This window comes from Protopterus annectens, chromosome 5.part1 (assembly GCF_019279795.1).
Source record: "Protopterus annectens isolate FY-2018-M chromosome 5.part1, PAN1.0, whole genome shotgun sequence".
In the NCBI taxonomy this organism is placed as follows: domain Eukaryota; kingdom Metazoa; phylum Chordata; order Ceratodontiformes; family Protopteridae; genus Protopterus; species Protopterus annectens.
The window spans coordinates 369,389,952-369,415,830 of record NC_056736.1 but is presented as its reverse complement, the minus strand read 5'-3'; the positions used below and the strand labels follow the sequence as shown (position 1 = coordinate 369,415,830).

At 40.4% G+C, this 25,879-nt stretch overlaps 1 protein-coding gene across 1 annotated transcript in view; it reads right to left on the bottom strand.

Annotated features, from left to right (window-relative positions):
• The window catches only part of LOC122803429 (sodium-dependent proline transporter-like), a 906,432-nt gene that overhangs the window by 46,261 nt on the left and 834,292 nt on the right, over positions 1-25,879 (bottom strand). The window contains exon 13 of the mRNA XM_044073039.1: positions 9,587-9,705. Coding sequence (XP_043928974.1) covers positions 9,587-9,705 — 119 coding nt within the window. The remainder of the gene's footprint in view (positions 1-9,586; positions 9,706-25,879) is intronic.

Genomic DNA, 25,879 nt, shown 5'->3' with positions numbered 1-25,879 from the left:
AGGTGACCTCCAAACCCTAGATCCATTCCAGTTCAGTTTTGTCAAGGGTAGGTCGTGCCTGCTAAACCTGGTGGACTTCTTCGAGAATGTGACCAGAACCATAGAGGAAGGCAAAGCTGTGCACACAGCCTATCTTGACTTGGCCAAAGCCTTTGACACAATCCCACATTCGGGTATCACTGACAAACTAACCCAATTGAATATCAATGCTTTTGTTGTCAGGTTAGTTGCAAACTGTCTCAAAGATTGACAACACTCAGTCAAAGTGGGAGACACTACCTCTTTCTGCAGTCCTGTCATCAGTGGGGTCCCACAAGGGTCAGTGCTGCACCCCCTCTTGTTTGCAAAACGTCTCAGACATTCAGGCCAAAATTAAGGGGCTGTGGCTAACTAAGTCTACAGATGACTGCAAATTAGGTGCTATCATTGAATCCCTTGCAATGTCAGCGTTCTTCAAAAGGGGGTTACACAGACCAGTGATTGGTGCCAAAGCCATGGTCTTAAACTAAATTCTAAAAAATGCATCATCATTCCCTTCGGTAAAAACAATGTCCCAGCTGATTATAAAATAACCAATAATACCCTAAATACCACTTCTATAGTGACAGACTTGGGAACACAAGCTGACTGTGACCTCAGCTTTGACCACTATGTGTCTACTGTGGTGAGAACAGCATGTCGCATCATTCACCTGATTAGCAAAGGTGTCGTCTGAAGAGCAAAAGAGGTTATAACTCACCTGTTCTTGTCCGTCATCAGGCCTATTACTGAATATAATGCTCCCTTTGGTATGTAAAGTACAAGACACCTGCAGCAACTTGAGAGACCTCAGAGATTTCTAACTAAGAAAATTCAGGATCTTCAGTACATGTCTTATATGGACAGGCTGAAGCCTCTGTCACTCTACTTAGTAGTGTATAGACTACTTAGAGGTGACTTATGTCTGTATTCCAGGGCAATTTCTGACCCAAATCTTATGAAAATGCTGCACATCCATAAATCAGATGGAACTACAGCCATCTGTTCCACAGACCTCAATCTAGCTTGTGACATAAATAGGACCTGCTGGAGGCTTCCAATACATGTCAAGCAGAGCACCTCCCTGACACTATTTAAGCACAACCTGGACGACTGGATCGGAAAACATAAATTTCTGCTGGGGATTGCCAGTGCTTCTCTCCTAGACATGGGCAGTCCTTGCTAGAAAAATCTTGGGCATAGATGAGATCTCTCATTTAGTATTATACTGGGATTTAATCGCTAGGCTTGTAAAGACCCTCAGGTCAATAGCCTAGTAACATACTATGAACTTAAATGACTGTTATTAAAAAAAAAAAAAAAACAGCACATACACTCACGGCCCCTTAGTGTAAGAATCAGGGAAAAGCCAGTAAGTAATTAATGCAATAAGGAATCTGGACTTGAACACACAGCTAAAATCAAGGACATTCTGTGAAATTAGGGACTGCAGCCTGAAACCTTCCTAATTTCCCATCACTGAAACTCAGTGCTCCCTAACAAGTTCAGCAACACGTGTCTCTCCCATCTTTTCGTGGCAGGGCAAGTACTGCATAGGCGCAAGCAGCAGATTAAACCACCTAAATGTAAATACTCCTAGTGGCATTTAAACAGTTTATTTAAAAAAAGGAGTAAAAAATAAGTTAGCATTGATGAACATAAAATTAATTAAAATGACCAGAAGGCATCCATATTGTTCATTCTTGAAGTGGGCTTCTAAGAAGCCATGGGCCTCAGGCAGCCGCATGATTCGTCCCTACTATAATCTACCACTGCCAGTGCTTCTGCTAGGTGGTGTCCTTGTGGTGATCCAGAGCAACCTTCCTCCTCCCAGAATGCATGAGACAGTAGTGAAAATTCACACCAATCCTTGCTGGGCAGATCCTACTGATATTCAAGCTGGCAGTAGAATTTAGTCTGTCTATAGCATATTCAGGGCTTTATCCCTCTATGTTACAGAGCTAACTCCATTTGGAGAAGATTTTGAGGCCCTCAAACTTAGGGCTTTGTCAGTATTTATAGCTGAAAGGGCTCTATATATTCCTGCTCCATCTAGAACAGATCTGAGGACCACAGCTTTGGACTTTAGTAACATTTATAGTTAATATGGACCTATATATCCCTGAGCCATCTAGTGCAGACCTGAGGTCCCCAACCTAGGAATCTGGCAATTTTTAAAGTTAAAAGAGTGGTACATGTTTGTGATCCAGCAAATGAGTAAGCAGTATATGAGGCAGTGGCACTGACATCATACCCCCACTAAACTACAGTACACAGTCTCATATTTATAGGAAAGTGGAAATGGCATCATACCCCCACTAAGCTACAGTACACAGTCTCATATTTATAGGAAAGTGGAAATGGCATCATACCCCCACTAAGCTACAGTACACAGTCTCATATTTATAGGAAAGTGGAAATGGCATCATACCCCCACTAAGTTACAGTACACAGTCTCATATTTATAGGAAAGTGGAAATGGCATCATACCCCCATTAAGCTACAGTACACAGTCTCATATTTATAGGAAAGTGGAAATGGCATCATATCCCCACTAAGCTACAGTACACAGTCTCATATTTATAGGAAAGTGGAAATGGCATCATATCCCCACTAAGCTACAGTACACAGTCTCATATTTATAGGAAAGTGGAAATGGCATCATATTCCCACTAAGCTACAGTACACAGTCTCATATTTATAGGAAAGTGGAAATGGCATCATATCCCCACTAAGCTACAGTACACAGTCTCATATTTATAGGAAAGTGGAAATGGCATCATACCCCCACTAAGCTACAGTACACAGTCTCATATTTATAGGAAAGTGGAAATGGCATCATATCCCCACTAAGCTACAGTACACAGTCTCATATTTATAGGAAAGTGGAAATGGCATCATATCCCCACTAAGCTACAGTAGACAGTCTCATATTTATAGGAAAGTGGAAGTGGCATCATATCCCCACTAAGCTACAGTAGACAGTCTCATATTTATAGGAAAGTGGGAATGGCATCATATCCCCACTAAGCTACAGTACACAGTCTCATATTTATAGGAAAGTGGAAATGGCATCATATCCCCACTAAGATATAGTATCCAGGTTTGTATTTATAGGAAAGTGGAAATGATATCATATCCCCACTAAGCTACAGTATACAGTCTTATATTTATAGGAAAGTAGAAATGACAATTTTCTCACTAAGATACAGTATACAGTCTTATATTTATAAGAAAGTGGAAATTACATAATATCCCCATTAAGATACAATATACAGTCTCATATTTGTAGTCACTCGATCATGATCTGAAGCAAAACAGGTAAGAATCCCAAAATGTCTTTAATAAACATTTTATAGTCAAGTATTTTAACACTATAGAAGTACTAGTATCATATTATGTATTTTCCCTAGAAAAAAGTAAAGAAATCAGAATCCTTGATGGCAGTTTGATTGAGATTTGTATATGTCACGAAAATGTAGCCAAAAGCATATTCTTTTAAAGGAAGTTAATATCATGTCCTACCATTAATGATAAAGTCTGAAAATGACTTAAGATATGCTCACAAAACTCTCATTACTGGAAGTGACCTAAACTTTAACAGATGCTCCAAAACATTCCACAGAGGACTGTATGTTTCTCTGAAGCCATTCAGTATTCTTAACATAAACTTGTAAATGCATGAAAGAGGACTATACCAGTAATAGGAGGGGTGCTGGTCATCATTAGCCAGGCATTTCATTGTTATGTGAAATCATGACAAAAGACTCATTTATTTTAATGACCTGCAATTTATCAAGCCCTTAAAAATATGAGCATAAGTTCGACAGCATGGTCCTGTGTATGAAGATTATTACCTATACTGCAGAAAAACAAAATTGTAGACAAATATTAAAGTACAACAAAATACTTTATATAAATATAAGTTGGACAACAAGGTCCTGTGAATGAAGATAGTACATATACTGAACAAAGCTATAGATTTATATTTTTTGTCCTGTACAGGAAAATGGTGCAAGCAGCACTGTGGTGGTGCAGTGGTAGTGGTGTCACCTCACAGCAAGAGGTTCTCCAGTTCGAGCGCCTTCTGTGTGAAGGCTGCATGTCCTCTCCACGGTCGAGTGGTGTTCGAAAGACATGCATGAATGGGCGTGCCTTCGTTGAAGGTTGGGCGTCGGGCTGGCACTTCAGCACTGTAAGAATCTACTGCCAATCATAAGCGGACCGGAGTTCCACTGTGGCGACCCCTAACCGGGAAAAGCTGAAAGAAGAAGAACAACAAGAAGAACATAGGAAAATGGTGCAAATGTTATTAAAGTACAACAAAATACTTTATATAACAGAAGTTGGCATTAAATGCATACATAAAGAGAACAATAAAGGTTGCATCTTAAAGAACATAATGATTATATTTCATAAAGTTAAGGGAGCTATTGTGAGCTGTGCATGCAGACTGTCAAGAAACAATTCAGACAAGCTTACCTTTAAGGAAAACTACACTATGCACAAAGGGTCTTTTCAATATTTTAAGCAAAGGCTAGGACACCAGAGTGCTACAGAGGAATCCTAACCCAGGCAAAAAACAGTCTGTACTCAAACTAAACTAAACTAAACTAAAAAAATTAATTAAAATAATCTTATGAGATGTTAATGAGCTTTATCCAGTAGTATTGTAACAGTCCTGGGTTTGATTCCCTTAACTTCTACTTGCAAACTGTGTGATTATCAATAAGTCAGCAAAAGAGACACTGTGAACAAGTTCCCCCTGAAAATGGACACTGGTGCCCATTGAGCTTACCTATTTAATAAATAAATAAAATACAATATATAAATGCATTGAACAACATCACCTACTGTCCCTAAATTAACTTGGTTTCTGGCCAGGATGCAGCTGTATGACTGCACTCTGGACACTAACAGACAATATAGTGTCTAATACAGACAAAGGCAACCTCACTAATGTTACAATTGTAAATCTAACTAAACCCTTCAATCTCACTGAGCACTCCATTTTCTTTAACAAACTAACAGACATTGGCATTAATGCAGATACTCTTCCTTGGCTCAAAAATTTCTTCTGAAAGAGATACTTTAAAACCAAAATAGGAGCATCCCTATCAGGTAAAGCACATTTACAGTCTGATGTTCCCCAAGGATCTATTCTTGCTCCTTTTCTATTTCCCATCTTATTAACAAAATCTCTTAGAAGCTCCCCATCTTGTCAGTTCTTCTCTACACAGATGACACAATTATCTATATGTCCAACCTCACAGATATTCAGATCCAGCTTCAATCTAACCTGTACTCCCTCCAAGCATAAAGTAATACTTAATCCTTCAAAAACTAAAACAGTACTATGTGTGTCCCATCAAATTTCAGACCTAAACAACACAAAACTATAAAACACAATTTCCTTCAAATACCTTGCAGGTTTTGTTAGAACAAAACCTAAACATTTAGATGCATATTGAAAAAACTAGAAACAAAGTCAACTCCCTCAACTTTTGGTCGAACAAAATCTCAACATAACTTTTAAACCCTGCAAGGACAGCAACAGGCAAAGGTGTCTTCTATTACCAACTAGGATATTGCCTTTGTTTTATCAGAAACACAACCACCCCAGATCATAACTGCCTCACCACCTCTACAGCTAAGTGGCTTCCTATAAAACAAAGAGTAGAAGTTCTTGCTGCTAAATTTTTCAATCTGTTACACCTTGAAACTTACTCCACCCTAACTGCCACCCATACAGAGCAAACTTCCTCATGCACGTTACAAGCTGCTCTCATACAACTCCTGCATTCCTCACTCCCTCAATCAGACTTCAGTGGACCAAGCACTACTTCAACACCTTAGGTCCTACCCTTTGACAAACTCTATCCATTGAGCTGAAAACATTTATCTCTTAACACAAATTCAGACAGCAAGTCATAGGGAAGCAGATTTTAAGAACATTCCACTGTTATTGGTAGGTCTTGATGCAGAGAAAGCATTTGACAAAGTAAGCTGGGATTTTATGAGTAGGACAACAGAAGCATTTTCATTTCCTGATAAAATAATAATATTATTAGAAGGATATATGCGGAATTGGAGGCAAAAATCAAAGTGGGAGGGTTCCTCTATGATAAGTTATGTCTGAACAGAGGAACCAAGCAGGGATGTCCTCTGTCACCTTTGTTATTTGCATTATATTTAGCACCATTGGCAAAGGACATAAGGTACTCAGAAATTCAAGGATATAATTGGTATGGTGTTCAAGAAAACTTGGCTTTATTTGCAGATGATATTATTTTGTACCTGAAGGGACCAGAAAATTATATCCCAGTGTTTTGGAATATTCTGAGACATTTCTGGGTTGTTTGTTTTTTTTTTGGGGTGGGGGATATAAAATAAAGGCTATAGCTATAAACTATATACCCACACATGTATTGGTCCAGTAATATCCACATTTATGGGAACACGATAAAATGAAGTATTTAGGAGTATGGATTAAAAAGATTTGGTTATGGCAGCTAAGGATATGTGGGAAGAGACTAAACATGAGATAGTACAAAAATTGAGAAACTGAAAGCTTTTGCCTATGGATGGGGATAGCAAGATAGAAGCAGTAAAGATGTTTTTAGTTTTATACACAGGTCAGGCATATTTTATCAACCAGGGGAGATATTGTGGAGAGTAAATAATAAAGAGTTGAAGGATTTTATTCAGGAGGGAAAGAGGGCAAGTGTCAAGTGGGATAAGCTGATCCTTCCAAAACAACAAGGTGGTTTATGATTACCTGATTTGAAGGGATATTTTAGAACTATGCAGTTAAGGCTGCTATACATAACATGACCAGAAAGCTACAATTCAGAGTGGAAAGGGCTGATGATGAAGAGGAGTAATTCAAGCAACAAGGAAAGAATGGGGTTTTGGATGCAGATCCTTAAAGAGATTAGTACCAGTCATACAGAATGTTATATTAATAAAGCAGCAGAAAGTATACTAAGAACTAAGCCAATATGGGAATGGAGAAAGGAGATTCCACTGATAGGGATGACTGCAAGTAGATGTACAGAGAATAGACAAGAGGAGACTGGAATTTACAGGACAAAGCTGGCAAAGGAACCAAGGTACTGGGAATAAATAATTAGAGAGTGAAAGGTAACAGAATGGAAAGAGGCCAGAAAGACATTTGGATTGCAGGTTAGTGATTGCCTTCTCTATCAGGGATTGATATCAGAGTGTAGACAAAGAGAAAGAGGCAGGGGAAACCTCAGTGAAAGACCCCTGCACTGGTTGAGTTTTTAATCAAATCTAGAACAGAAGGTGCTGTTAAAAAAGGAATAATTAGTAGGGCATATAAAATATTGCATGATAACTATAGGAATCAATCACAAGATGTCAGAATAGATTGGGAAAAGAGACTGGATAAACAATTCACAAAGAAACAATGGGAGGCTATATGTATGTCTTCCAAATATGCAACAAAGTCTAAAAGATTCAGGATTTTTGCCTGGAAGTATTTGCATAGATACTTTTATACCCCAAGCAGACTCCAAAGAATTTTTCCGCCATTAGATGCCAAATGTTGGAAGTGTGATGGGTAAGAAAGAGGTAACTGGGAACATATGTTTTGGGAGTGTAATGAGTTGACAGATTTTAAAATTCCCTACAGTGTACTCTGTCAGGAATACTGGGTGAGCAAATGAGTGTAACTAAGGAAATTAGTTTTTTGGGGTAGGATACAGGATTTGAATTATCTAGGCATAGTAAGGCCTTAAGTTTAATTTTGGCAGCTGCCAAAAAAATCAACCATTAGAAAATGGAAATCAAAATCTCAACTAATTACACCTGAAGAAGTGAATATTGTAACAGTGATAAAACAGGAAGTGGCATCTTTAGAAAAGGGAAGGAGTAAATTACACACACAAATGCAGAAAAATGTTTTGGATGAGGAATTAAGTTTAAGAGAATGCACATGTGAATAATTTATGCAATGTTGCTTAGACTATATGCTATTTAACAATATATGTGATGTATAATGATTGTAAATGTGAACTTGTTAAAATGGCTAATAACTTTTAGATAAATATAAGTTTGCCTATGTCACAAGTGATAATTCAGTAAAGGTGTTAAAAAAGGGAATCCAATGTTTCTACATAAAAAAGCTCACATCAGCTAGACAGTTATGCTCTTCTCTGTCTCAGTTCATCCCTACGCTACTTCTAAAGGCCTTCTCACAGCACAACTGAATTATTCTGCATATAGCTGAATATGTACAAATGTCAATTGGTGATAACAATTGTATAAATGCTGTCATTCCTTTTGTCTCTTTCAACTGTGTATTGAAGCATTTCATATAATCAAAAAACAAGTGTTTGGACACAAAATGATTGAAATGCAATGACTGTAACACAAGTTATGGAACCAAATATAGTAACCAATTTAATACCCTCACCCACATCCATTCCCATTCAAAAATGGGGGGGAGCAAATTCCCACTCCCCATTGTACCATTATCTCCCACAAAATAATGCCGTCATTTTCCAGTCTTGTGACTATTTGACTGCTTCTGCCAGTATTACTCATGTTCAACTAAGTAAACATCTGACCATCTGAATGACATCCCATGTATTAACTTTCCTATATAATCATGTATGGACAGACCTTGTATTTCTTTTTTTTTTCTCTTTTGTACTGTAATTAACATTTTTGTTTTTCATTACCCATTCTTTATATTCACTGTGATGTACTTATCAGGGCTCTGTCTGGAAAAAGTTGATCTTGATCAGAACATTAGCCTAGTAAAGAAACTTAAATACATAAATAAAATTAAACAACATTATATGTCTGCTTCTTAGAAATAGCATATAAAAAATAAATAGGGAAAAAAATAAAAAGAACCCTGTTAAAACAGATACTAAGAGACTCTGAAGAAACCAATACTTCAAATACCACAGTGATCCACAAAGCTTCCATCAATTATCATGCACAGTAATCCTTGAATGAAAGGGAAAAACACATTTATGATGAATAACACTGCTTAACCAAAACTGCACACCTTCTTTCCTTGCTGACTGTCAGGAAGAGAAGAGTACAGCACAAACAACCAAAAACATGCACATGTGCTAGCTTATAAATGTGTACATAACAGGTCCGTCCTGTGGCCAAGGGGACATTACATGACTGGTTACCTGAGTTTTGGAATAGACATAAGAATAGGAAGGCATAATGACATATTATGGTGCATTACCGCTGATGTCATTACATGTCAAGATACATGAAAAAAACACAGAAAAGGAAAAAATTAGGCATATCTAACAGGAGAGTTTTGGGGAGCAAGACTAAAATATTAATCAAGGATGTATGCCCTAAGAAAGGGGTTTGGACTATAGACTGATCTTATACAGGCCAGCTCAATAAATAACGAAGTACATTAAAAATGAAAACTGTGTCTTGGGGTATTTTTGTCTGAAGCCATATTTATACATAATTCATCTTCTTTAACCATATATTGTAAAAACTGTTATGGCTAAGAGAAACATACATATACCAATTATTTACTTCATGTTGTTCATCTACTTACCAACAGAAGCAAAGGAGTGCAAAATGCCCAGCATGCCTTGAAGTAATATAGTAACTTAGTGCACCATGGTGGGCAGTGACAGATCATGTCCACAATATCCTTGCAGAACTGGTCAACACCTGAATAAACAGAAGTAAAACAAAAAGACATGAGCAAAAGTCAAAAATAAACTGTATTACTCTGGTATGTTTGCCAAACCTACCCTGCAAAAATACATCAAAAGTCATTAGCAGCTATGCAAACAACTAAGAATGCATGATCTCAGAACACTGTACATCTGGATGTATTAAGCATATATGAGTGTTTCATTAAATATTAAATATTCACAAGAGCGAATGTTCAAAGAGTGATCACTTTAGCACGAATCTAAAGTAATCAAAAATGCAAAAAATACTACTCTCTTTTTTGGAAGGGGTAAACCCAATGGCACCACTCACACCCCCTACTAATTATATAAACTAACTCTGAGATTGCACAACAGTATGGTAAGAGCAAATTTCCTTACCCCACTGCACTATGATCCCATATAAAGGATGCTGGCAAAAATCCATTTGTATGAATGTTTGCTTATATGAGTGTTCACTTTTTTGTTTTACACCACCAAAAAAAAAAAAAAAATATATATATATATATATATATATATATATATGCATGTTCATATGAGTGTTTGCTCTTTTAAATGGCAACCATATATATATGGGCTCCATGAGGCTGGTCAGTCATGGTTATAGGTTCATATGTGTTTACAAACTACCACAAGTCCTTTTTACTAGGCTAACTACCACAAGGGCCTTTTTAAGCAAAGCCATCCATCTCAAATCTCTGACAAGTTCTGACATACCTGTGACACCCCACCACTGGACCGGTAATCAAGGAGCCTCAATCCTCACCACTGGCACTAATGGGGGACATATACTAAGATAATGACAGGTACACATGGACAGTATTTCCAGATGTAGTTCTCTGCATCTAGTGCAATTTCCCTTCAGAGCACACAGAGAACACAGTCAGTTTGGGGCTGGTTTCTTCCTCTTTCTCCAGATCCTCAATAAGACTCCCTACTGGCACAGCTATAGACTTGAGATCTCAGCTGAGTGGCCAAGGCAAGCCCTCCAGCACCCTCTCTGTCCAACCAGTGCTTCATGTACCTGCCCAAGTAGCTGACACACACACTCTTTGAAGTTTGATTTACACAGACACACACAGACACACACAGAAACACACAGACACACACAGACACACACACACACACACACACACACACACACACGGGAAAGGCTGGCACAGGTTTACTAGCTATGCCCCCTTTTGCCCAGAGACTATAAGGTGCTTATCGCTGCCACCAGACAGCTTCTTATCAGCTACTTTAAGGCCCTTAACAAAGGTTGTCCAATATGAATGTGTAATGTTATTATAGATTCAAATGGTAGTTTGACCAAGAGCAAGGCTATTAGGAGTGGCCTACACAGCGTCACCAAATAACTATGCAAGTACTCTCAGAACTTAAATATCTCTACACAGATCAGTGAAAGGTTTAAATGTATTTAATAATAAATAATAAATAATAAAAGAACAAGACAATACTAAATATATATTTACAGTGACATCAGAGTTCAAAATCACAGGAAATATTTAAAACAGTCTCAGAAAAATAAAGAAAAATATCTAAGCTAAGCTTTGCTATATTCCTGACTATATTTAAGAGAATTACTATAACCTAAGAACTTATTTCCTACAGATGTGGTGAATGGATCTTCTAGCTGATGTTGGCAGGTCAAAGACAGAATACAGAATGCTGTTTCTCTCCAAGAGACATCTCAAATTAATATCTCAAATATTACTGCTGGGCTAGCTTGCAGAATGACATCATTTCTTGTCATCTGACTTCTAGCCCCCAGGCTCAAAACAACCACTGATGGCAAATGGTAGCATTTAGCATCTACCTGTAAAAATACACAGACCAGGGCTTTTTCTCAGATCTTTGGCAAATGTTGGAAGTCATAAAACACTAAAACACTTCCAAGACAATACATAAAGTTCCCTAGTTTTAGACATCCTGTCTCATGTTGTCATAAAGTAATTTAATTTCAGCTATTTTTTTGAAGTTTTACTGGACTGAAGTTAATCTCCTGTGTTCCAGATTCCACGGCTAAAATATACAAATTTAAACAGCCACAGTAGTGCTTGCACACCTCCGCTCCTTTCTGGCAGGGCACACTGTGGATACATCTTTAAGCTCAGTACTTTATAAAATATCTTTTCAACACACATGTCTGTACAAATCTAGTTTGACACATACATGACATACAGTTCTAATACCTCTGTAACACAAGCATCTTACATGAAGCATGTTGACATTCACAAATGACACATAACTATTTACAAAATTCCAGACAGCTGTGCTGGCAGTATCTGCCTTTGTCACATTTCTATATAAATCATGTTGATATTCACAAATGACATAATTATTTACAAAATTCCAGCTAGCTGGGCTGGCAGTATCTCCTTTTGTCACACCCTTGATGAGTGTATACACAGGGGTTTGGGAGATGAACCATTTACAGATTGCCTGTGCCCATTAGAGATATAGGTGCCAAATCAGAGATGGATTTCCTGTTCCCCATCCAATTGCCCAAGTTGCACTTGAATTGAGTTAGGGAGGAACTCTGCTTCAAGTAGATGGGGAGCCTCTTTCATAAATGGGGTAGTCTCTGGGATACATACCTGTCTCTCCAGCAGGTCCTATCTATAACTGTGACACCTGTGCACTGGCCCATCAACACTAACACCAGTGAGGGGTGTCCATATAGGGAAAAGGATAATAATACACGCACAGTAAAGTACAATTTCCCTTAAGAGCACACAGCGATCAGAGTCAGTATGGGGCTGGTTTCTCCCTTTCTCTCCAGGTCCCCAATAAGAGTCCCCACTGACACAGCTATAGAGTCCAGATCTCAGCCTAGTGGGCAAGCTAAAACCTCCAGCACCCTGACCCTTGTCCTGAGGTTTAGAACATATGCTACAACAGACTCCTTGTGAGGTTCACACACCTTCCCACTCATCTCAAATTAAATATAAAGGTCCCCTCACCCTATGCCCATACAGCAACTCAAAGGGTTAAAAACCTGTGGGATTCCTGGGGAACCCCTCTGTAAACAAACAGCAGATGGGGAAAATATTTGTCCCACTCTCTTTTAAACTGGTCTGAAAATGCCCATAGCATGGACTTGATTGTAGAGTTTAACCTCTCAACCAGACCATTAGTCTGGGGATGGTAGGGGGTGGTTTTCAGGTGCTTCACCCCACAGTGCTTCCACAGATAAGCCAGCAGGTCTGACATGAAATTGGCACCTCTGTCAGTCAGTATTTCTTTGGGAAACCTACCCTGCTGAAAATCTTTAACAAAGCATTTGCCACCTTTTCTGCCTCAATGGAGGACAGAGCCACTGCCTCAGGGTATCGTGTAGCATAATCCACTACCACTAGGATATAATATTTCCCTGTGGTACTTGGGATACTCAGAAGCCCCACAACATCCATAGCTACCCTCTGAAATGGCTCCTCAATTACAGGCAAAGGCATCAAAGGAACTCGCACCTTGCCTCCTGCCTTACCTACCTTTTGGCACTGCTCACAGGTCCTGCAGTACCCTGTTATATCTCTGGAAATTCCAGACCAATAATAGTTCTGCATAATACTTATCTTTGTACATTTTATGCCCATATGACCTACAAAGGGAATATCATTGGCTATGGCTAGAAGCGCTAGATAGTAGGCTCTAGGCACTACCAACTGCTATACCCTCTCACCTTCTAGCACTCCTTCAGGGGTCCACTCTCTATACAGAAACCCTTTGTCCCAGTATACAGATTCCTCCTTCCCTTGAGAATCAGGCACCTTACTAGCTATATGCCTCGGGCCTTGCAATGTAGGGTCTGAGAACTGAGCCTGCCTCAGTTCTGTCTTTGTAACCCTCCCCAGCTCCCCTTCCACAGGAAGTCTGGCATCTTCTGACAGTGGTGTCTCGCTGTTAGCCTGGGTACTACTACTCACCTCCAACTTTGCAGTCACTCATCCAAGGGACCATCAGTACCCACAAGCAGCTGTGGCTCACATTCAGTCTCATTGCTACAGAGTAGTTCCCTCCCTGAAGTAACCACTGCACCAGTCCTGGCTCTAAAGGCTACCAGATCTACATGCTTGTCTCCTAGCCTGACTGCGTGTAACTACAGAAGCACATGGTACTGCCCTATCCAAATCCTTTCCTATCAGGACATCTGCAGGATGGTAGTTTGGTATCCCTGTTGTCTCAAGATAACCTACTACTGGAATTTTGTCTTTCCACTTGCTGGCTCTCTCAATTTTTGTTCCCCACCTTGCCTCCATGGACATCTCAATGCCACATGGCCCCACTGGTTGCATTCAAAACATTTAACCCTAGGTCCTGAACATGTACCTGGACCAGTGGCTTCCCTTGCTGCTTACATACCCTCTCAAACATATGAATGAAACAAAAGTATCCTCCTCTTTAAACTGAGGAAGACATTTACTGACCTTTTGTGCTTCTAGGGTCCAGTTACCCCCTTCCCCATTACCTCCATGACTCTGGTGAAGAGTCAGCATCTCCTTCTCATGCTGTCTGTTCCCCATTACCTCCATAACTCTGGAAAAGAGTCAGCATCTCCTTCTCATGCTGTCTCTGCCTCTACTTTTCCTCAGCTTCTGGGCATAGCAGTTTCTAATTCTCCTCAGCCTGCAACTGTAGCAGTTTCTCTTTGTCCTCACTCTCTAGACACCTCAGTCACTCAGCTGCTTCTGTTTTCAAATGCCTAGCCTCCAACTCAAGTCTCTTTAGCTCCAGATGGATTTTTAAGTCTTCTGCAGAAAGGTTGAGCTGTCCATTCTCTGAGGGTGGTACATCTCCACTGCCAGTCTGATCATCCTTCTGGTTGCTGTTTTCTGATGCAGCTATGACCAAAGCTGCAATCATGTCTGTCTTAGTCAGATTTCCATGCACCAGTCCCCTAGCCTGGCACATCTCAGCCAGCTGCCTCCTTGTCAGCTTTCCATACTCCTCTGCTGACATGCTGCCTGCTCTTCCTGACTAACTAAGCTAACAAAAGAAATAAAACAATTGTGAACTGAACTCTGAGTATTCACTGCGTGGCTGATTTAGAGTACAAAACACCTTCAGTGATCACTGTACACAAGTTACAGGAATTCACTTTACCCACACCACTACAAGCCAATTAGTGTTTGCCAACCAATTAATATGTGGTGTGGATATCCCACCACTGCCAAATACTTAATATGTGGTGTGGAAATCCCTCCACTGCCAAACAATTAATATGTGACATCCGTGCACTGGCCCAACAATTAAGGAGCTTCAGTCCTCACCACTAACACCAGTGAGAGGTGTCCATATAGGGAAAAGGATAATAAATACACACATAGTAAAGAACAATTTCCCTTAACAGTGCACATAGATCACAGTCTGGGGCTGGTTTCTCCTTTTCTCTCCAGGTCCCCAATAAGACTCCCCACTGGCACAACTATAGGGTCCAGATCTCAGCCTAGTGGGCAAGCTAAAACTTCCAGCACCCTCTCTGTCCAACCAGTGCTTTGTGTCCCTGTCCAAGTAGCTGACACACACACCCTTTGAGATAATAGTTTATACAACCACACAAACACTCCTGGGGAAGGCTGGCACAGGTTCTCCAGTTGTGCCCCTTTTACCCAGACTATACAGTAGAAATCACTGCCACCACCCAACTAATACTTATCATCTACTCAAAGGCCCTTATGAAAGGGTATACAATTATACTGAGCAGTATTATTATCCAAATGGTAAGTGCGATCAAACAGTCAAGGCTTATTTTGGTGGATTGGGCAGTATCACTATATACATGCAATGCACTCTAGAGCTTAAATTATCTCTACACAAAACAGCCACAGTTGAAAGTTTTAAAAATATTTAATAATAAATAATAAAAACACAGGACAATTCTCCTTACTACACAGTGCTAGCCAAGAGTTCAGAGATCACAGAGAAATGTTTAAAATAATACCACAGAAAAATTCTGACATCACAGAAAAACAAACTAGTCTAATCTTCCTATTTCCTAGCTATATCTAAGAGAAACACTAAAGTCTAAGATCATAGAAACAGGCAGTGCTGGTAATGTTGGATGTTCTCAAGACAAATGCTCTAATGCTCTGATTCTATCTGTCCTTAACTTGATAACACAGTACTACAAATTCATTTCAGATTACATCATTTCTTTCTGGTTCCCAGGCTAACAGAACTCAGAGGTTAATGGCCCCATTGATCTTGAAGCTGGTCAGGAACCAGAGCAATAAAAGAAATTATACATGCAAATTATAGCCATTAACTCTGGCCTCAAAACAATACGCAGAATTCCTTCACCCAGACATATTGGGTCTGAATTTTGACATCAAAGAAGTCATAAAATGCTTGAGTTAGCTTTCTTACAGCAGAGTGCACTGTTGTTACATTTTTGCAGTTCAATATCCAATGCAGTCTTTTCACATTTAAGAGAACATGCCTGTGGCTCATATTAATATTTACAAATGACATAATTATTTATAAAATTCTATCCGACTAGGCTGGCAGCCTTCACTTATCTTCACAATAACACAGGCAAGGTTTAAGTCTTTAGAGTGGTAATTCTGATGCTGTTTGTTTTGTGGATATGCAAGAGATCCATCAGAGTGGGGTCTGACAATGCCCTGTATGCCAGGCATAGATCTCCCCTCAAAAGCCTGTAGGAGACAGAATATAGGGGTAGGGCCTTGAGGTGGTCTGCATAGGGCATTTTACTTGCCCTGTATTCTTTTAGTGTGGAACCTGTATGGACGTTCCAGTTGTTGGATATACCTGGTTAGGTACATACCAAAGGGGGCATTGCACTCAATGGTATGTCTGATGAATGCCGAATACAGTGGAACAATGACTTCCTTGGACTTAGATGCCATACCTTTGTTTATAAGTTGCACAACATAGAATGATTTCCTCACTACTGTAGACAGATGATGGTCAAAGGCTAGATTACTATCTATGTATGTCCCCAAGTCCCGAACTACTGAGGTCAGCTCTAAGGGGTGTGTTGTCAATATGCTAGTTACCAAGGGTGGATGACTTCCTAAAGGATACTATTATGCATTTCTTGGCATTAAGTTATAGTCCATGACTCTGACACCAGTTGTTCGTCTGTATTAGCCCCTCCTAATTTGCAAACTTAGTTAGCTAGAGACCACTGACACTGACCTTGACTTCAAGGAAGTAAATGTCAAAAAGGAACAGTCCAAGGGCTGATCCCTGAGGGACTCCACTTGTGACTGGCCTATTTGTAGAGGAGGACTCCCCCATTCTAACTCCCTGGGTCCTGTCTGTGAGCCAGTTGGCTATCCACTAGGTGACATGCAAGTTTGTACCAAACTTCTTGAGTTTATTAACAAAGCCTGAGTGAGGTATTGTTTGAAATGCCTTAGACAGGTCAAGGTAGGCAGTGTGAACCATCGTTCTCTCATCCATTGCTTTGATTACCTACTCAAAGAAGTCCACCAGGTTGAGTAGGCATGATCTGCCCTTGACGAAACCATACTGGGTTGGGTCCAGTGTCTGGAGGTTTACTATACCTCTAGTGATCATTTCCATGATAATTCTTTCCATGGCTTTACATATAAGACTAGTGTGACTTATGGGTCTGTAGATGGCCCACTCTTGTGCAGAGGGACGACTGTTGCTGTTCTCCATACATGAGGCATGAAGCCTGTTTGGAGGCTACATTTAAACAGTAATTCCCAGGCTTTCATAGGTCATGTTTCATGCAATTTAGAAGACACCCTGAGATATTGTTTGTGCACACTGATGCAGTGTTCTTGGTATGGGAGAGAGCATTAAGGACCTGTTCCCTAGTGATAGTATGAGGAGTTATATTTGATGGTATTTCCCGAGGGAAGGTTGAGGGGGAGAGAGGGGTAAAGTTGGAGAGGAATTTATCAGCCAAGAGGTTTGCTATATCTTCTAGCTCAGTATAGGTGGCTCCATTTACAATGAGCTCTGCACACAATTGTGTATTGCCTTTGAGGTTGCAGACATAGCTAAAGAATGATTTGTGGTTGTCCTAGGCCTGGGAGGCCAAACATACCTCAAATGTGGCTTTGGTAGACTTTAGTTGCCTTCTTAGTTGTTTGTTTAGTTTGATGAGAATGCTTTTATCCTGCTGGGTGCTGCACCTCCTAATTTTAGTTATGATTTTCTACCTTCTGTTATACAGCCTATTGATTTTGTGATTCCACCAAGGTGGCTTGTTTTTTGAGTTAGTCCTGTAATTCTTTCTGGTGGGTGCAGATGCCTATATACAGGTATTAACATGCTTTTACAGGGTTTTCTGTGAACAGTTCTGCATGGGCAGCAGTGTTCTCAGGGTTTATGGGGGCTTGAAATTTTGCCAGGTTATCACTTAATAGCAGGTGGTTAGCCTTAGTTCCTGAAGTTTAGCTGGGGGTCCAGGTTTTATTTTTACTTCAAAGGAGACCATTTTGTGGTCTGACCTTACCAGGGAAGACATTTCAGTAGGGGGTGTGCAGCACTCTATGATCGACCTTTGTATTGTCTACCCACATCAGTCAACAGTGCAGTTAGTCAACAGTTGTATACAAAAGGATAAAGTATTATGTGATCCTGGAGTTAATATATATATAATTAATAGGGGGTGTGGGTGTGGGGGTGTATTGCATGTTCCAAGACATAACCTCAGAGCATGCACAGCAGCTTGTCGATGTTATGTAATTTGACTTTACTGTGTTGATGTTAACCACGATGATGTAATGCCAAATTGACCTTTTACACTAATTCATACACAAATATGTATGTACATCTAGTAAACCAGAGCCAGAGATTTTGGCCTCTGAAAAATTATATTTTAGATTGGTAAGTTGCATTGATAGAAACAAATCTAGTATGTTGTACCACTCAACTATTTTTACCCTCTCAAAAATCAGCGTACATCGGTACTATATATTATGCTACACCAATTAAAAATCATAATGTAAATTACACATTTCTTAATCATAATAATAAAAATCTATATTGAATGCTTGAATAATGGCACTTTTAATTTTACGTTAAGTGCGAAATTTTTGGTTTGCCACAAAGCATCACCAGTAGTGTAACTACAACCTGCCTTGCCTTTCTGCTCACTTCTAAAAGGTTCAAGAGAAACTACAATGTGCTTTGTCAAATTTGGATTATTTAACAACATTGGCATAGGCCAGAAATATTAATTTTCTGAATCTAGTTATTGATACAATAGCCCACAGCTGTGGGTGAACTGTAATGGATTTTGTCAAGGTGATGCTTATTCCTGAGGTGAAGCAGAGGAAGGAAGTTAAATCAAACAAGTAAATGTAGCATAATTGTTAGCTAAGTTGTGAGCTAATGCTTTTATGTGTTGGTATACTTTATAATTTTTTTAACATTTTTTCTGATTTATTATTTTCTAGTCTGTTATTTCCTTGTTATCTTGACCTTTGAGTTTGTCAGTTGTGTAGTTGCACAACTCTCAACAACACGAGTCAACAAATGCAGTTTTAAAGAGACGCTTAGAAGGTTTAATAAATCATGAAGCATAATATTACATAACAGCATTTGGATGTGAACTTACTTTTGATATGTGGACTTGTGGGCTCTCTCTCTCTCTCTCTATATATATATATATATTTTTTTTTAACGTGGAATTTTTGGTTTGCCACATACGTATGTATATATATATATATTTTTTTTTTTTTTTTTTTTTTTACAGTCTGGTTGGTTCTGTACCTCTTTCTGCTGATAATTGAGTGCAGCAAGGTGGCAACAGCTTGTTTTCTTTTTGTATTTTGTTTTTGGGTTTACTGGAGTGACATAGATGACTGAATATTTTCTCCATGAGTTGCTTAACATGCTCTACTCATGGAGGAAAAGTCAGCAATACTATGGGGGGACACATTTATTTTTCATGCCATTGTACAATTTTTAAACCATAAGGAGCTTTACTGAAACAACACATTATCACTGTTGCAGTATTCCTTACAATAGGGATCCTCTGCCAAGGGTGGCCCGACATCCAGCCAGTATACCAAAGCCTTTTGGTTGCTTAAGGTACACTGTACGTCACATGTATGCTCCCCATGTTCAGCATAGAGCATAAAAGTGACATCTGAGTGTACCATCTTCAGAACTGAGAGCCCCAGTAGGAATGCCAGTCCAAGGATTAGGGAGGTAACAAGTACATGCAGAAGAGAAAAGAACCAGGGGGTGGAGGGAGGGAGTGAATACTGCAACAGTGAAGAGGAGGACATCTACCATTATGGTAAGGTCTTACCCAATTGTACTATGTCTTTCTATTTCACTGTTGCAGTATTCCTTCAATATGGAGAGTGCAAAAGCTCAGGAAGAAGGGAAGGGGGAGGAAGGACCAGCAGGGCTCTCTAGGAAACTATGAAGAATGGCCCTAACAAAGCTTGCTCTAGCTCTGGATATCACACCCAACTTATAGTTAGCTGCCTCAAGAATAGAGTTAGTATGCAAACCCTTGAAAAAAGCACCAGAAGAAGCGAAAGCCCTGGTTCAATGAGCATTAAGCGAAGAAGAAAAGCTCTTGCCATGAAAGGAATAACAAAAAAAAATGTCTTTAGAAATCCAAGAGGAAATAGTTTGCTTGAAAACAGACAATCCTAAAGATCTAGGATGAAAGAAAACAGAGAACTGATCAGATTTATGAAAAGTCTTAGTCTTACCCATATAAAATCTGAGTTATCTATGCACATCCAAAGTATGTAGCACCTTCTCAGTAGCAGAAGAAGGGAAAAAAGTGAGCAAATGAATAGACTGATTAAGAGACAACTCATTCACGATTTTTGACATAAAAGAAGGATTAGTAAGAAGGGATACCCTGTCCTGATGGAACACTAAAAAAGGAGGACAAGCCATAAGGACTTGAAGTTCAGACACCCGTCTGGCAGAAGTAAAGTCTAATAAAAGTACAGTCTTTCAAGAACAATGCTGTAAAGCTGAAGCTGTGGGCTCAAAAGGAGCCTGGATCAATTTTTCTAAAACAAAATTAAGGTCCTAGGTAGGAGGAGGGACAGGCTTCCTGAGAGGTCTAATAAGAAGAATGCCTTTAAGAAACTGTTTAGCCTCAAATCTAGAAGCTAAAGGAGGTGATAAAGGCAGATAAGTACAAATAGCTGATAAGTGGACCTTAACAGAAGAATAAGCAATTCTAGCATTGAGCAGTTCACACAGATAAGACAGAACATCCGCACAAAGTGGATCCAGGTCACAAGAAAGGCACCCAACAGAAAACCTCTTCCATTTGGATAAATATAATGTCCTAGATGAGGGTTTACTGGCCTCCAACAAACCCTAAGCACATCCTCTGGAATAAAAAAAGGTATCTTCATGGAATCAAAATCCTATCACCCACAGTGTCGGTTGAAGAATGGACAGGTGGGGATGGATGAGTGATCACTTGTCTTGTGTGAGTAGGTCCACCCTACTAAGTAACTTGTGGTGATTACACTTGGCTAAATGCAGAAGAAGAGGGAACCAGTGCTGTCTGGGCCAAAAGGGAATCACCAGCAAGATTTTGGGAGCATCCTGTTTTGAACAGGACTTTTGGAATAGGTTCATATTTAGGTACTAGGCTATCGGCCCTGGGGCCTATACAAGCCCAGCCAAAAAGGTACCCTGGCTTTTGCCACCCAAGAAAATTATTTTCCTGTGCCACTGTTGAGCAGAGCCACAGAGGTGATCCCCGGGGTGAATTTCCTATTTCCCATCCAATCATCAAGATTTTTCTTGAAGAGTGCTAATGAGGAGCTTTGTTTGATATAGATGGGTAGTTTATTCCAGAGTATGGGACGTCTCTGGGACAGGAATCTATCCCTCCTGCATGTTCTGTTTATTGTGGTGACAAGGTTTAGGTCCCTAGAGCATGTAGCTCGAGGGATTGGGATTTCTTTAAGTGGAGTATGTCCAACAGCTCTGGGTTTGACATAGCTTTGTATGTTAGGCAGAGATCACCTCTGAGTAGGCGATATGCGACGGAGTAAAGCTGGAGTTTTTTGAGATGGTCTGCGTAGGGCATCCGTTTGAGGCCGGTAATCCTCTTTGTGAGGTATTTCTGAAGCCTTTCCAGTTGTTGTACATGTCTTGTGAGGTACATACCAAAAGGGGTGTTGTACTCTATAATGGGTCTAATGAGTGATGAGTAGAGGGGAACAATGACCTCTTTGTTTCTGGATGAGAAACCTTTTGTGATTAGGTGTGCCACGTTGAAGGATTTCCTGACTACTGTGGCAATGTGATTATCAAAGGAGAGACTACTGTCCACCTGTGTCCCAAGGTCTCTTATCACACTTTCGGTGTTAAGTATACTACCGCCTATGTTGTAGTTCATGGGTACAGAGTTTTTACCAAAGGGGATGACAATGCACTTTTTGGCATTGAGCTTGAGGCCATGGCTTTGACACCAGGCATCTGTCTCAGTGAGGCCCTTTTGTAGGATGTCCACATCTTTAGGAGTTTCGATTATGGCTCCTAGTTTACAGTCATCTGCAAACTTTGTTAGCCAAAGACCTTCTGTGTTAGCCTGTACTTCAGAGAAGTAGATACCAAACAGGAGAGGACCCAGGACTAAACCCTGTGGTACTCCACTTGTCACTGGTCTGAAGTCGGATTTGGAGTCTACTACTTTCACAGTGTGGGTTCTGTCAGTGAGCCAGTTGGCAACCCATCTTGTGACATAGGGATTTATACCTAGTTTAGTGAGTTTATCTATAATTCCAGAGTGGGGGATGGTGTCGAAAACCTTGGCAAGATCTAGATAGGCTGCGCGAACCACCTTACCCTTGTCTACAGCTTTGGTGACTGCCTCAAAGAAGTCTATCAGGTTTAGGAGACATGATCTGCCTTTTACAAACCCGAACTGGATGGGATCCAGAGTTTGGAGATTACCAATGTCTTTGTTTATAAGTTCCATGATGATACGTTCCATGGCCTTGCAGACCAGGCTCATCAGGCTAATGGGGCAATAGTTCCCGGGGTGCATGGTGGCTCCCCCATTGTGGAGTGGGATAAGCATTGCTGTGCGCCATTCAGCAGGCACAAAGCCTGAGGTGAGGCTATGATTGAACATGGTACTTAGGTGGGGTGCCAGTTCATTCTGTAGTTCATGTAGAACGCAGCCTGGGATGTTGTCTGGTCCCATGGATGCTGTGTTCTTGGCTTTGGAGAGTGTGTTTTTTACCTGTGCAGCCGTGATTACAGGAACTTTGCATACTTGCGGTATAGAGATGGGCTCTTTAGGGGGTGAGAGGGGGGGGTAAAGTTAGCACTGAACCTATCTGCCAGGATGTTGGCAATATCAGTTGGGTCTGTATATTTAGTGCCATTGTGCTGTAACTCAGAGCAAATCTGAGAAAGGGTATACAAATGTGGCATTTGATTGTGTTAAGTCCCTGCATAGCGAGATGCCTTAAATATTTTAAATGTGAAGTAGTTGTGAGTTTTAGATCCAACAGAGGACACATACATGTGTATGGGAATGGGTGAGGTAAGGCATAAAGAAGCATCCTCTTCCAGGAAAAAGAGAGGGTGTCCACCTTCCAGTCCAGAGGACATGAGACTCTGGTACAAAAAAACAGGAAATTTTCTCTTCAGAGAGGAAGCAAAAAGATCCAATGTCCAGAAACACATCCTTATGAAGCATCCACTCATGGGCTTGTGTTACGGACCTGTTTAGAGAATCTGCCACAATGTTCTGACCTGAGGGAATGTAAACTTTCTGAAGTGTCACATGATACTGGATAGCTAGTTCCCACACTAGAAGTGCCAACTGGGATAGGAGATAAGACTTCACCCCCCCACCCCCTTGTTTGTGGATATACCATATCACTGTGGTGTGGTATTGTCCATAAACACATTGAGAGGCCCTGGGGAGAATTGCAGGTGAAATGCTTGAAATATCAGCAGAGGAGCTCTCATCTCTTTGACAATGATGTGGTCTTTCCTTTGTTGAGGTGACCAATGACCCTGCACCTTTAGAGAGCTGAAGGATGCTCCCCATCCCATGTCTGAAGCATCTGTGAACAGCTCTTGGGAGGGAATAGGGGGTTGAGATGGGACACATGGCTTGAGTGCCAGCTGCTGATTCCACCACTGAAATTCCAGCTTGAGGCATGGAAGAAGAGAAACTAAGTTGAGGGGATGAAAATGTTGAAGCTAACCTGAATTTAGAAACCACTGAAGTTTTCTCATGTGGAGTTTGGCAAAATGGAGCATAGGAATGGTGGAGGCCATAAAACCTAGAGCTGTCAGAAACTCCTTTGCTGTGATTAAGGCCAGAGGAAGAAGGGACTGAAAGAAAGAAATGAGAGTCAAGGCCTTGGGAGGAGGCAGGAATGCCAGCGTTTGAATAGTCTGGATCCTGCACCCCATAAATACATGGTCCTATGAAGGAGTCAGGAAGGACTTTTAGAAATTTATTGTGAACCCCTGGCTTTGCAAGAGAGAAATGATAAAGTGAAGATGCTGCAGTAGAATCTCTGGAGAGGATAACTGAAGCAGGAGATCATCTAAGTAGGGAAAGCCTTGTATCCCCCTTAGCCTGCAAAAAGCAATCACAGGAATGAGGCATTTGGTGAATGCCCTTGGGGGAGTAGAAATACCAAAGGGCAAGCAGAGAACTAAAAATGATGGAAGCAACAGAGAAATGTAAAACCTTCCTGAAAAGGGGATGAATAGGAATATGAAGATAAGCATCCTTGAGGTCCAGAGACACTAGAAAACTCTGAGGAAGCAGCACAGGGAACAGAGTCTGAAGGGACAACATCCAAAAGAAAGGGACCTTCAGAAAGGTGTTTAAATGAGAGAGGTCTAGAATGGGTCTGCAAGTGCCCTCTTTCCTGGGAAGCAAAAACATACTGGAGTAAAATCCCTTCTCCCTTTGAGAGACTGGAACTTCCTGAATAGTTCCCCAAGTCAAAAGATCCTGAAGCACCCCTGGAAAGAAAGCCAGCTGTTCCTGAGGAGGCTGAGGAATACCCATAAAAGGGAGAAGAGATTTCCAAACCATGTAATACCATAGAAGGATAATGGACAGAATCCAGGAATCCTGTGTAATCTTTAACCAAACTGGAAGGGACAGGGAAAGACAAAGGGAAAGAGGAATGTGGCTTAAAAGAACAGGGTAGTCAGCACCTGGTTTGTCAGGAAAATGAGATTTATGTGTCACAGAAGTTGGTTCCCTATTATGTGATCAAAACCTTAGGTTATCGAACACCTAAAGGTCGATAACAAAATGTCTAAGACTGAAAATTGCGAATGGCCATTTCCACACAGGGAAATGAGTTGTTTGGCCATTACATGGATTTTGTTCTTTCTCCACTGTAGAGCAATCTCGGAGTTGGTATATTTAGTTAAGGGGTGTGTGGGGGGGCGAAGGCCCCCACTTTATTTCTGTTTAACTTTTTTTGTTTTATTTGGCCAATGGCATTATTTTCCTATGTGGAAACGTCCATTTTTGATATAAAGGGTTCGATATTTCATGATCGATCTTTAGGTGTTCGAAAACCTAAGGTTTCAATCATGTAATATAGACCCACAGAAGTCTGGGTAGCTTTAGCAGAATGAGCCTCCCCCCCCCCCCTTTTTTACCCTTGGGAGGAGGGTGAGGCTGTTTATGGAAAAAAAAACAGCTTATTAGGCTAATTTCTTTGAAATTTAGTTGAAATTTAGGCACACAAGAAACAAAAACATATTTAAGTTTCTGTAATGTTTTGCCCTTATCCCGAAGAGACTTAAACAAATCAGCAGCAGCTTCACCAACTAAGTGTTTGCTATCCAGAGGAGCATCCATCAACTTAGTCTTAATATCATCAGACAAAGATTGAAGCCAAAGCCAGAAATATCTCCTCATCTCAGAACCAAAAGCACCAGCGCTGGAAGAAGGATTTGCTGTATCATAACTGTACTTAATGGAATGGCAGCCCACCTGAGAAGAGGTCCCCAATGAGAGAGCAGAATCTTCCCTTCAAAATCAGGAAGGTCAGAAATTACCTGACAGACCTGAGAATGAAGAGCCAAAATATATCTGGACATATGGTTCTGGTAAGTGACACCCCTAAAAACCAAGGTAGCAGAGGTATATACCATCTTGCCGAGCCTTTCTATAGTCCTACTGTCTTTATCAGAAGGAAGAAGCTTAGTAGGAGGCAGTAACTGAG